Consider the following 14,333-nt stretch of genomic DNA (forward strand, 5'->3'; position numbering starts at 1 on the left):
CCTCCGTTGACAACACAGCCTGGACTACAATGGTTCTGATCAAAACTGGTGGAAACACAGGCTGGTTCTCTAGATAGCACCAAGGTTCTAAGAGTCCTGAACGGCACCGGTTCAAGAACCTGGGCTCATGTGACAGGGCTAACTGTTAGCATGACACAGCTAATGTTTCCCAACAGTTATTTAACAGCTGTAACGACAGAGTTGAGTCATTTCGGTGTCGGTATGAGACTAACGTGTCCGAGTCGGATGTTACCTGCTGCTGCAAGGCTTCTAACCGAGCAGTAAAACATGACCAGTCCTGATGACATCACGTTGTGAGGCGTTAACAGCATCACAACCACTTTTGCAATCTGCACTTGCCCCTGCAATTTAATTGCAAACATCGCAATTTTTTCAAAAACCTGCCATGACGTCAGACATTTCAAAAACTGATGACTAAACAATCTCTGCACTAATCCAGACCGTTTGCAACACGTCACGTCACACGTCACATTGACACAGACTCATTTACAAACAGGCTTTCAACAGAGCTACATCCAAACAGGCATCTCAAAGTTCCCGCTTCTTTTCCTTTGTCTTTGTCCTGACCACACGGCCTGAAGCCAGCTTTGATTCGCCATTTGTAGTTCCCTGTTGTCAGCCATTTTGTTTTGTAGGCCAAACGGCTCCTTGATCACCACACCCGCCTTTGTCTTTCTCTTCTTTCTCTCTCTCTCTCTCTCACACACACACACACACACACACATATACACACCAAGCTTGTATATAGTTAGTTAGAATGTTAATGTTGCACAAGACTGAATGAATAGTCAACCTCTGCTGCGTCAAGAACTCCGAAATCCTTCAGGCGTTACTGTTAATTTTGGTTGTTGTCATTAATTTAATTATTAATCAAAACTCTAAATTAATAGTTTAGCATATTTTATGAGACTGATATCTTTAACTGGCTATCATTTTTCCCTCTATGGGAATGGTGCCCCACGAGGTGATTTAATGTTAATTAAGTCACATTATTTAACATAATTATTAATTATTAATAATAATTATTAATTATTTTCGATAGCCAATTAAATCCCAACATATTTGGTGCCTCCGTGTGAAGCCTTATGTGTTGACCCCCACATATTTGGTGCCTCCGTGTGAGGTAAATAGCTATATGTTGACCCCAACACTGGACTGTTTGCAGGTAATTCACCTTGTTTCAGCAACCAATGAACCGTCAGCACTCCTATCAGATCAGAAACTTTATTCATCTCATCAAACACTGACAGAAAAACTGAACATAAACAGCAGCAGATTGTTGGAAACATGAAAACAACCCACATTTTTAAATTCATGAGCCGTTACCGTGGCGACCTGAGGGAACCCTCTGTTGTATAGATGTTACAAACTGAGCATGTGCAGTAGAGCACCCCCTGCAGGTCTGAGTTCAGCTCCTTCACCTTTATCGAGTGCTGCAGGAATGAGTCCTAAAGCCCAGAGATGAGTTAGCATATTAGCGTGTCAGCACTTCCTGTTCCCACATCTCACAGTCGGTGTGTTTTTCCGTGGTTAACACAAGCTGAGGAGACTTTCACACTTATAAATACGTCACTAAGTCCTCACTGTCACACAAGCTTTAAGGGACTGTTCTTTATTTATCAGAGGAGGTGGAGGCTGCAGTGTGACCCTCCCCGAAGCTCCACATATTTTTCCTTGAGCCTCCCTCCAACATAAATCACTTATTAGATTTTTAAAAGTTATACGTAAGATGAAAAAAGCCTCCGTTCATTTTAACTCTATTTTTGGACAAATCTTAAATGAGACGTAGAATAAAGTGATTTTGATGAAATATCAGTATTTTGAGATCAGATTTGTTTTTTGTTTTTTACAGAAGCTTTTGTCTCATGTTGTGTTCAAGGACTGTCCGAAAATGTGAAAATTTGCTTTTACAGTTTCTGACTGTAAACTGTGTCATTTTGGCATTTTTTAAAGAAAACATGTCTTTGGGTTTAGAAGGCATGTTTTCTTTGATGGTAAAATAAATACAAAATACAACCATTTAAATGTGCCCCCGTGAATAATAAACAGTCCCTTATGTGTCTTTTAAAAAACACGGCTGCTAACAGGTGGCCGAAAGAGACTACAGAATGTCACTGAACACGACTTTACGGTCTCGTGGTGGTGGTGACGTTAAGTCATGTGACCGTGCTGTAGTTTGTTTGTAGCCCAACGTTTGGTTTTTACTTCTGTTGACTGAATTTAAGGGTCAAAAATCATAACGTGGTGTTTATGAGTGAAAATGATCTCACTGAACAAAACCAGTCAGGGTTAGAAACGTTTCTGTAATAATCCAGAATCCAACAGAACAATCCCGCTGACTGTTTGACCAGGAAACCAGGACGACGCTGACCTCAGAGTCAACCTACAATAAACGTCACCCCTGCAGCACTCAGTGTGACATCACAGTGACATCACCAAGGGGGAGGAGTCAGAGGGAAGTCAGACTTCCTGACAGGTTGTCGGTTTGTATCCCAGCAGGACTGAATGAGGCAAAGAAACACACAGATACAAATATATATTTAAACTTCAAATAGAAATCTATAGAGACACAGTCGATACTCTTCATAATAGAGAATAAAATTATAAATATAAACTCTGGAATTAAAAACGTCGGTCCTGAAAGCTGATCTCATCTTCTTTTATCTTTTCAGAGCGCTGCTGTCGAAAACTGACCAATCACACCAGAGGAGGCGGTACTTTGGGATGATGTCACCATCTATCTTGTCCACAAAGTGACGAAACTTCATTGAACAAAGTCTGCAAAGTAAAATCCTGAGAGGATCCTGAGGAGGAAATGACGTCACATTTTTAAAAATGTCTTTAAAGGGGGCGGAGCCACAGTGTGATGTCATCGACTATTTCGTGTTTCAAAGCCGTGTGCTGATTACGCATGAGCCCTTACACTCGTAAAAAAAAATACGCCGAAACTTTAATACGACAGGAAGAAGAATTCAACAGAGAAAAAAACCTTTTCTTGGTTTTTATTCTGATTTCTCGCTCTGACCATGAGAAACGCCTCGTTATGATACGAGACCTTTTCTCCTAATCGTCGGAATTTTATCACAAGTTTTCTTTGTAATTATGAGTTTTTATTAGACGCATGAGACACTTAAAGGTAATCATAAGACTTCTTGTTATAAAAAGAAAATGAGACGTCTGTAAGATGTGTCCTAAACATAAGATCATTAATTTATCACAATTATGAGATCTTGTCAGGCAAACTGTTATTATGATGAGACTTTTAAACTAGGGCTGTCAGCATTACCGCGGTAATTGCGATTCTTTTTTTAAAAATCGGGTTATTTGCATGCTGCTATTTTGTCCCTTCGGTGCAGCCTTACTTGTAGTTAAGCTTCCTGCTACAGCAGTTATGTTAGATAAGACACCACTGAGCTTCTGAATGTCAGAAGGTGATCAGCTGATCAGGCTGATGTCAGCGAGTGACCACATCGCCTGAGACAATATAGCGCTATTTAAGAGTGAGACAACCACCACAGACCTGTGGATCAAACTACAACACACACACACTGACTGCAGACTTGGACTTATGTGAGCAGAGGAAAACTCCACTAGCTGTTAGGCTAATTTATACAATGTAAAATGCCATAGGCTTGTGCTAATAACATTAGCATGTTGTATTTGTTTATAAAACGTGTTTAGTATCAGACAGTTGTTTTGTCAGTGAACCTTGTGACTTGTAATGGAGCCAAATTATGTGCCGTTACCTTTGTTACATGTTGCTGTTGTCCCTGGTTTTATATGAGAAGAGGAAATCTCTGCTAGCTGCTAGGCTAATTTATACAATGTAAAATGCCATAGGCTTGTGCTAATAATGTTAGCATGTTGTATTTGTGGGGGAAATGTGTCCAGATAAAGACAAGTGTTTGTCTGTGAATGCTGCGAGTTATAGTGAAGCTGATTTGTGTTTGAAACAGTTGCTGTGAGGTTGCCCTCTAGTGTTTTGGAGGTGTAACTGCAGAGCGACACAGACACACAGGTATATGATGTATTAGGGGACGTCCTCAGGTGGACATGTTGTGACCAGTCATATGTCTTACTGTTGGGGAGACAATAGTTTGACACTTACAGGACCTGTACGAATCAGAGACAGACACTAAACTGGAACTCCTGAAAAGTGATGATGCCATCACATGAACCGGATCATTGGACGTCAGTGAGTCGTCAGAATTATATCAGAGTAACTGCACTTTCTCTACTGGAACAGTTTGATCCTTTCAAACAAACAAACAAACACACAAACAGTGTATCTGACAGAATCAGCTCTGTGAAGTGGTTCATGCTTTCAGACCTCACTGTTGTAGCAGAGCAGCTCTGGTGTGAAAGACAAAAATCTAAAGGTTGAGATCATAAAGTCAATTTCTTTGATTTCATTTGATTCCCAATCAAAACACTCTGGTCAGCATTATTTCACCTCGTTAATATGGACTTCAAACTGTTACCAAATGCAAAATATTGGAATTTTAAACATGGGATTACAAATGTGATTAATCGAGATTAACGACTGAAACTCAGCCATCAATGGCAATTTAATAAATTAATTATTTGACAGCCCTACTTTAAACGTATTATTGGACATTTCTCAGTGTTTTAAGATGTTTACTCAAAATTATGAGACCTCTGTTTTGTCTTTAGTGAATGTGTTGTGCCTCTGTGTGTACATACAAGACTTCTTCATTTGATTGATTAACATTGATTTCGTTGCTTGTTGTTTGGGTGTTGACGGGAACTCAGAGCCTCGCCGCCTGCAACATGTTTGTAGAGATGTTGGACACACGGGAACATCCTGTCTCTGAATTATTACTGTTGGAGGGTTAGAATTTAGATATAAATTGTCTGTGATGTGTTTTTAGTGTGTTTTAAGGTCTCAGCTAATCAGATGGCAGCAGCCGTGTTTACGGAGAGACTTCACAAATTTATTTTTTAATTTTTTTTTTGTAAACGAAATAAAACGACTTTTTGTTAATTTCTTCATTTTGTGGCTAACGAAGCCACCGAGGACACCTGAGTCCTATTTCAGGCCCACCTGTCTGGTCTGAACACATGCGTACCAGCTGTGTCTCTTAGGCCTCAACCTCTCAGAATCCTGTGCACAATGGTCCTGGTTTTGGTGAGTCCAGTCTCAGTAGAGTTCACCTGCATTAAGCCCCGCCCTCCAAACAGACTGAGCCTGAAATGGAGCTCAGGTGTTCACAGGTGACTCAACAAACTTTTGTGCTTGTGTTTGTCTCGTTTGCTTCTGTGTGATGAACGTCCAGCATGACGTCACGTGACTGATGCCTACCTGCCGACAGGAACACCTGAGATTAGAGGTGTGACATCAGAAATTTAAATGTCATTGGATGGAAAATGAAGCCCCTCCCACAGAACAGAGGATTCCTCAGCATGTGATTGACTCCTGTCCTTGGCGACATGTGACGGACTCCTGTCCTCGGCGACATGTGACGGACTCCTGTCCTCAGCGACATGTGACGGACTCCTGCCCTCGGCGACATGTGACTGACTCCTGTCCTCGGCGACATGTGACGGACTCCTGTCCTCGGCGACATGTGACGGACTCCTGTCCTCGGCGACATGTGACGGACTCCTGCCCTCGGCGACATGTGACTGACTCCTGTCCTCGGCGACATGTGACGGACTCCTGTCCTCGGCGACATGTGACTGACTCCTGTCCTCGGCGACATGTGACGGACTCCTGTCCTCGGCGACATGTGACGGACTCCTGTCCTCAGCGACATGTGACGGACTCCTGCCCTCGGCGACATGTGACTGACTCCTGTCCTCGGCGACATGTGACGGACTCCTGTCCTCAGCGACATGTGACAGACTCCTGTCCTCGGCAACATGTGACAGACTCCTGTCCTCAGCAGCTTGTGATTGGCTGCTGTCTGCAGCAGCCTGTGATTGGCTCCTGTCCTCGGCGTGTTTGAACATCAGGATGGAGTTGTAGATTTTGAGGGCAGGGCCAAGTTTGATTGACATGATCCTGACGATGTCCCGCTGGGTGAGTAGGAGAAAGGCCCGCCCATCGATTTGCTAGACAGACAAAAGCAGGAACCAATCAGATCACAGCAGAGTCAATCTGATATGATCTAATCTACAGCAGCTGATTGGTTGTCTCACCTCGTCTCTGAACTGTTTGGCGTGTTCCTCACAGCCGGGAATGGACTCAATGAAGTCTGACACCTGCAGAGAGACAGACAGGTCAAACACACACCTGTCTCTCTCTATCTAGGTTTTCTCTCTTTCTGTGACCTGTCGTTCTGACCTGCTGGACGCTCCAGTGTTGGACAGTCTCAGCCTGGACTCCAGCCACACCTGGCAGCAGTTTGCGGTGTTGCTCCCAGCAAAGCGACAGGTCGCGGCCAGGCTGCGCCGACATGGCTGACAGGAAGACAGACTGGTGGAGGGCAGCCTGCAGACTGGACTCTGCTGCTGGAGAGACAGACAGTTTCTGAAAAACACTAATATTACCTTAGTAACCACACAGCAACACCTTCATGATCTGACACCTGAGTGACACCTAACAACACCTTAGTAACACCTCACAACACCTTAGTAACCACATGACAACACCTTCATGATCTGACACCTGAGTGACACCTAACAACACCTTAGTAACACCTCACAACACCTTAATAACCACATGACAACACCTTCATGGTCTGACACCTTAGTAACATCTAACAACACCTTAGTAACCACACAGCAACACCTTCATGGTCTGACACCTGAGTGACACCTAACAACACCTTAGTAACACCTAACAACACCTCTGTAACCACATGACAACACCTTAGTAACACCTCACAACACCTTAGTAACCACATGACAACACCTTCATGGTCTGACACTTTAGTAACACCTCACAACACCTTAGTAACCACACAGCAACACCTTCATGGTCTGACACCTGAGTGACACCTAACAACACCTTAGTAACACCTAACATCACCTTAGAAACCACATGACAACACCTTAGTAACACCTCACAACACTTTAGTAACCACACAGCAACACCTTCATGGTCTGACACCTGAGTGACACCTAACAACACCTTAGTAACCACATAACAACACCTTCATGGTCTGACACCTTAGTAACACCTCACAACACCTTAGAAACCACATGACAACACCTTAGTAACACCTCACAACACCTTAGTAACCACACAGCAACACCTTCATGGTCTGACACCTGAGTGACACCTAACAACACCTTAGTAACCACATGACAACACCTTCATGGTCTGACACCTGAGTGACACCTAACAACACCTTAGTAACCACATGACAACACCTTAGTAACACCTCACAGCACCTTAGTAACCACACAACAACACCTTCATGGTCTGACACCTGAATGACACCTAACAACACCTTAGTAACCACATGACAACACCTTCATGGTCTGACACCTGAGTGACACCTAACAACACCTTAGTAACCACATGACAACACATTCATGGTCTGACACCTGAGTGACACCTAACAACACCTCAGTAACACCTAACAACACCTCTGTAACCACATGACAACACCTTAGTAACACCTCACAGCACCTTAGTAACCACACAGCAACACCTTCATGGTCTGACACCTGAGTGACACCTAACAACACCTTAGTAACCACATGACAACACCTTCATGGTCTGACACCTGAGTGACACCTAACAACACCTTAGTAACCACATGACAACACCGTAGTAACACCTAACAACACCTTAGTAACCACACAGCAACAACTTCATGGTCTGACACCTGAGTGACACCTAACAACACCTTAGTAACCACATGACAACACCTTCATGGTCTGACACCTGAGTGACACCTAACAACACCTCTGTAACCACATGACAACACCTTAGTAACACCTAACAACACCTTAGTAACCACATGACAACACCTTAGTAACACCTCACAGCACCTTAGTAACCACACAGCAACACCTTCATGGTCTGACACCTGAGTGACACCTAACAACACCTTAGTAACCACATGACAACACCTTCATGGTCTGACACCTGAGTGACACCTAACAACACCTTAGTAACCACATGACAATACCTTAGTAACACCTAACAACACCTTAGTAACCACACAGCAACACCTTAGTAACCACATGACAACACCTTCATGGTCTGACATCTGAGTGACACCTAACAACACCTTAGTAACCACACAGCAACACCTTAGTAACCACATGACAACACCTTCATGGTATGACACCTGAGTGACACCTAACAACACCTCAGTAACACCTAACAACACCTCTGTAACCACATGACAACACCTTAGTAACACCTCACAACACCTTAGTAACCACATGACAACACCTTCATGGTCTGACACCTTAGTAACACCTCACAACACCTTAGTAACCACACAGCAACACCTTCATGGTCTGACACCTTAGTAACACCTCACAACACCTTAGTAACCACACAGCAACACCTTCATGGTCTGACACCTGAGTGACACCTAACAACACCTTATTAACCACATGACAACACCTTCATGGTCTGACACCTTAGTAACACCTAACAACACCTTAGTAACCACACAGCAACACCTTCATGGTCTGACACCTGAGTGACACCTAACAACACCTTAGTAACCACATGACAACACCTTCATGATCTGACACCTCAGTAACACCCAACAACACCTTAGTAACACCTAACAACAGATTAGTACCACCTAACAACACCTCAGTAACACCTAACAACACCTCAGTAACACCTAACAACAGATTAGTACCACCTAACAACACCTCAGTAACACCTAACAACACCTTAGTAACACCTAACAACACATTAGTAACACCTAACAACACATTAGTAACACCTAACAACACCTCAGTAACACCTCAGTAACACCTAACAACACATTAGTAACACCTAACAACACCTCAGTAACACCTAACAACACATTAGTAACATCTAACAACACCTCAGTAACACCTAACAACACATTAGTAACACCTAACAACACATTAGTAACACCTAACAACACCTCAGTAACACCTAACAACACATTAGTAACACCTAGCAACACCTCAGTAACACCCAACAACACCTCAGTAACACCTAACAACACATTAGTAACACCTAACAACACCTTAGTAACACCTAACAACACATTAGTAACACCTAACAACAGATTAGTAACACCTAACAACACCTCAGTAACACCTAACAACACATTAGTAACACCTAGCAACACCTCAGTAACACCTAACAACACCTTAGTAACACCTAACAACACCTCAGTAACACCTAACAACACATTAGTAACACCTAACAACAGATTAGTAACACCTAACAACACATTAGTAACACCTAACAACACATTAGTAACACCTAACAACACCTCAGTAACACCTAACAACACATTAGTAACACCTAACAACACCTCAGTAACACCTAACAACACCTCAGTAACACCTAACAACACATTAGTAACACCTAACAACAGATTAGTAACACCTAACAACACCTCAGTAACACCTAACAACAGATTAGTAACACCTAACAACACCTCAGTAACACCTAACAACACATTAGTAACACCCAACAACACATTAGTAACACCTAACAACACCTCAGTAACACCTAACAACAGATTAGTAACACCTAACAACACCTCAGTAACACCTAACAACACCTAAGTAACACCTAACAACACCTCAGTAACACCTAACAACACATTAGTAACACCTAACAACACCTCAGTAACACCTAACAACACCTTAGTAACACCTAACAACACATTAGTAACACCTAACAACAGATTAGTAACACCTAACAACACATTAGTAACACCTAACAACAGATTAGTAACACCTAACAACACCTCAGTAACACCTAACAACACATTAGTAACACCTAACAACAGATTAGTAACACCTAACAACACCTCAGTAACACCTAACAACACATTAGTAACACCTAACAACACCTTAGTAACACCTAACAACACATTAGTAACACCCAACAACACCTTAGTAACACCTAACAACAGATTAGTAACACCTAACAACACCTCAGTAACACCTAACAACACATTAGTAACACCTAACAACACCTTAGTAACACCTAACAACACATTAGTAACACCCAACAACACCTTAGTAACACCTAACAACACATTAGTAACACCCAACAACACCTTAGTAACACCTAACAACACATTAGTAACACCCAACAACACCTTAGTAACACCTAACAACACCTCAGTAACACCCAACAACACCTTAGTAACACCCAACAACACCTTAATAACACCTAACAACACCTTAGTAACACCCAACAACACCTTAGTAACACCTAACAACACCTCAGTAACACTTAACAACACCTTAGTAACACCTAACAACACCTTAGTAACACCTAACAACACCTCAGTAACACCTAACAACAGATTAGTAACACCTAACAACACCTCAGTAACACCTAACAACACATTAGTAACACCTAACAACACCTTAGTAACACCTAACAACACATTAGTAACACCCAACAACACATTAGTAACACCTAACAACACATTAGTAACACCCAACAACACCTTAGTAACACCTAACAACACCTCAGTAACACTTAACAACACCTTAGTAACACCTAACAACACCTCAGTGATATGATGCATATTTAACACCGTGTTAGTCGTGCGAGTTCAAATGCTAATATATTTGTTTGTTGATTTGTTTCATACGTGCAAATAACCACATGATCATTGCTGTCATTAATTTGGTTACAATTGATATTCGGGGGAATGGCAGTGAGAACAGTCACAGTAAGGTGAACATATTTTGGAAGATAACACAGCTGTATCATGTACAATCACCTTGTATGGCTGATCTGCTGCTTTTGTGGTTACACACACAAAACGTGAATCTGTGTGTGTCTGTGAATGTTCCGTACATGATATGTTAAATTTGGACTTTTTCAGATGTTCTCTTAACTGCACTCCGAACAGGGATTAAGGTGTGAATGTGTCTGTGAGTGTATGTGGGCGAGGCTTTACCAAGGGTCACCTGTGAACAGCACCTTTTACACATTGAGTGAAAAGACCCCTCCCACTGCCAAGTTTATCTCAAAACAACAGCACATTAGCCAGACATTTAATTGTCCGGTTTAAAACTTGTTTGCTTGCTGCTGAAAATGTCTGGCCCATCAACATCTTCTGCTTTTAAAATCCAGCCATATTTAATTTGTAATTGAACAGCCCAGATGTGAAGGAGAGGACTACATCTAACATGGCTGCCAAAATGAAGGGTGACGAGGACCAGCAGAAACCCCTTCGACCCTGAGCAGTGACAGAGGCATCATGTGATCCGTGACTGAGCTGAGAGCCTGCAGTCCTTCAGAGGGTAAAACACACCCAACACAGTAGTTACCATGGTGAGCTGTATCCATGGAAACAGCCACTTCATCTGCCTGCTGTTTCCATGGAAACACAATGAGGAGAGAGACAGAGTGAAGGAGGGAGGGAAGGGTTGGAGAAAGGAGGGAAGTTGTGGATGATAGTCCAACAGTGTTTTTATCGAAGTGACCCTTAACACCTGTACCTGACTGTGACCTCATCATCATCCAACACACCTGTACCTGACAGTGACCTCATCATCATCATCCAACACACCTGTACCTGACAGTGACCTCATCATCATCCAACACACCTGTACCTGACAGTGACCTCATCATCATCCAACACACCTGTACCTGACTGTGACCTCATCATCACCCAACACACCTGTACCTGACTGTGACCTCATCATCATCCAACACACCTGTACCTGACTGTGACCTCATCATCATCCAACACACCTGTACCTGACAGTGACCTCATCATCATCCAACACACTGTGAATCTGAAGGTGTACTCTACCTGGGCCGAGGGCTCGGATGTGAAGCTCCTCCTCTTCTTGTTTCACACGCAGGAATTTGGTTGGTTGGGACAGCCTGGGGGTGGAGCCAAGAGACAGAGTTTAGACTGTAAGCTTGTTTGTGAGCATGTTTATGGATGTAAAATGATTTCCTGTAACTGCTGCAGTTAATGTTTAAAGGATCCTAATCTCCATGATCTGTGTCCCTGCAGCAGCTGCACCTGCTCACAAACTACAATCACTAACTTCCTGTTTTGACATCACCTGTATTCACCTGTCCCTTTTACCTCACACAGAATCTGGGCGTCACCTGTCTCCCTCACCAGGTGAGATGTCCTCTGTCACTACTAACACCAAACAACTCTGATTCTGTTGTTGTTTGAGCAGAAAATTTTATTTTGAAGTCATTTGCACATCACAACATCCTGCAGTTTAGACGCTGACAGGAAGTGAGACATTCACAACTTTATTGAAGTGTCCAAGACGTCTGGCTCCTATTGATAAAGCTGACTGAACATAAGTGTGTGTATGTGTGTGTGTCTTTGTGTGTTATATAAGACAGGTTTATATAATAGACACACATAATCTACTCACAACACACCCACACACACACTTCTCATGATCCTGTCGTCTATTCTGAGGACAAGTGCAGGAGAGACAGACAGGTCTGATTATGAAGTCACTCTGAAGAACATCATGTTTGATGATTCTTCCAGGAAGAACGAGCCAATCAGGGAGCTCCTTCATCATCACCCACACAGACACTCAGCAGGTATTCAGACATAAAAACTGTCTGTGTGTGTGTGTGTGTGTGTGTGTGTGTGTCTGTCTGTCTGCCTGTCTGTCTCACCTGTCTGTCAGTCTTCTTCTCTTCCCCAGAGGAAGCAGCAGAGTCTCGTCCTTGGGCTCAGTTTTGACCTGAACACTTCTCCTGTTCATCAGAGAGACAGACAGGTAGAGAGGGACAGACAGGTGGAGACATACAGTTGGGGGTAGACAGGTAAAGAGACAGACATGTCGAGAGACAGACAGGTGCAGAGACAGACGGGTAGAGACAGACAGGTGGAGAGACAAACAGGTAGAGAGACAGACAGGTGGGGACAGACAGGTAGAGAAAAAGACAGGTACAGAGACAGACAGATAGAGAGACAAACAGGTAGACAGACAGGCAGAGAGACAGACAGGTGGGGACAGACAAGTAGAGAGAAAGACAGGTACAGAAACAGACAAACTGAACCATTCACTTTAATACAAACATGGTGTTTTAAGGAAACATACTCCACGGACTGTGGTTACCTGTCCGATTGGTTGCCATGGTGATAAATGGTGACAGGTACGAGGGTGACGACTTTCTCTCCTCCCAGCCTATCAGGAAGCACCACCTCTTTACGCATATTAATGTCTGAGTACGGACAGCCGAAGGCACTGGGCAAGACACGGCAGAAACATGAGTCAGCAGGCAGAGACATGACTCGGCAAACAGACACATTACTCAGCAGACAGAGACATGACTCGGCAAACAGAGACCTGATTCAGCAGACACAGGAATGACTCAGCAGACACAGACATCAATCAGCAGACAGATATACAGAGACATGACTCAGCAGACAAACACATGACTCGGCATACAGAGACATGACTTGGCAGGTGTATGTACCTGTGGTGTCCGGTGTATTTGGCTCCTTTGATGTGTCCGACCCCTCTGCAGCCTGGAGTGGGACAGACACCCTGAGAGGGGTGGGACAGGGGGGAGGAACCTGTCTCACACACACAGAGGAAACACTGTCAGAATTATAAAGCCTGTCTGTCTCACTGTCTCTGACCTGTCTCACCTGGTGGGGGCTCTAGCAAGTGTCCTGTGCGTTGACACCAGCCGACAGGGTGAAGGTCACAGAGGTCGCTGTCACACCAGACGTCAAACTGCTGCGACCAGCCGTCATAATGAACCTGCAGGTAATCACACCTGGTGACATCATCACACAATTCATAACATCACACACGTAGACAGACAGGTAGAAAGTCAGGTCAAAGGTACCTTCACTCTGTAGTCTTCTGTATCTGTTACCGTGGCGACTCGGATTAACATGGGGTTCCTCCGGTCAACCGCCTCCAGTTTCTGATTGACTTGGAAATTGTGTGGAGCTCTCTGATTGGACAAAAAGACACCTGTCAGTCATCATATGCAGTGCACTGATCGACAGCTTTACTAACTCCTTGTTTCCTTTGCTACCTCTTTGTTTCCTCACCAGTGTGAAAACTGAACTGGGAGCGGCTGTGGAACCAGTTTCCTGTAAGTATTCCTGCCACACGAAATTCTCTGGGTTGGGGTGACCTGAAAAACAAAAGTACTGAGTACTCAGAGTACTACAGAGTAAATACTGAGTGTA

At 43.5% G+C, this 14,333-nt stretch overlaps 1 protein-coding gene across 4 annotated transcripts in view; it reads right to left on the reverse strand.

Moving 5' to 3' along the window:
* Nucleotides 1-1,231: 1,231 nt before the first annotated feature.
* The window catches only part of l3mbtl4 (L3MBTL histone methyl-lysine binding protein 4), a 38,063-nt gene continuing 24,961 nt past the window's right edge, over nt 1,232-14,333 (reverse strand). For 2 of the 4 annotated variants that reach the window (XM_078162902.1, XM_078162899.1), the window contains 10 exons: nt 14,193-14,278; nt 13,982-14,092; nt 13,779-13,893; nt 13,604-13,703; nt 13,243-13,371; nt 12,797-12,877; nt 11,949-12,022; nt 6,329-6,495; nt 6,184-6,246; nt 1,232-6,096 (listed from right to left, as the gene is read on the reverse strand). In XM_078162902.1, coding sequence (XP_078019028.1) covers nt 5,389-6,096; nt 6,184-6,246; nt 6,329-6,495; nt 11,949-12,022; nt 12,797-12,877; nt 13,243-13,371; nt 13,604-13,703; nt 13,779-13,893; nt 13,982-14,092; nt 14,193-14,278 — 1,634 coding nt within the window. In that variant the 3' untranslated portion in view covers nt 1,232-5,388. The remainder of the gene's footprint in view (nt 6,097-6,183; nt 6,247-6,328; nt 6,496-11,948; nt 12,023-12,796; nt 12,878-13,242; nt 13,372-13,603; nt 13,704-13,778; nt 13,894-13,981; nt 14,093-14,192; nt 14,279-14,333) is intronic. The other 2 variants (XM_078162900.1, XM_078162901.1) reach the window with 2 other exon arrangements.

Source organism: Epinephelus lanceolatus, chromosome 20 (genome assembly GCF_041903045.1).
Source record: "Epinephelus lanceolatus isolate andai-2023 chromosome 20, ASM4190304v1, whole genome shotgun sequence".
NCBI lineage: Eukaryota > Metazoa > Chordata > Actinopteri > Perciformes > Serranidae > Epinephelus > Epinephelus lanceolatus.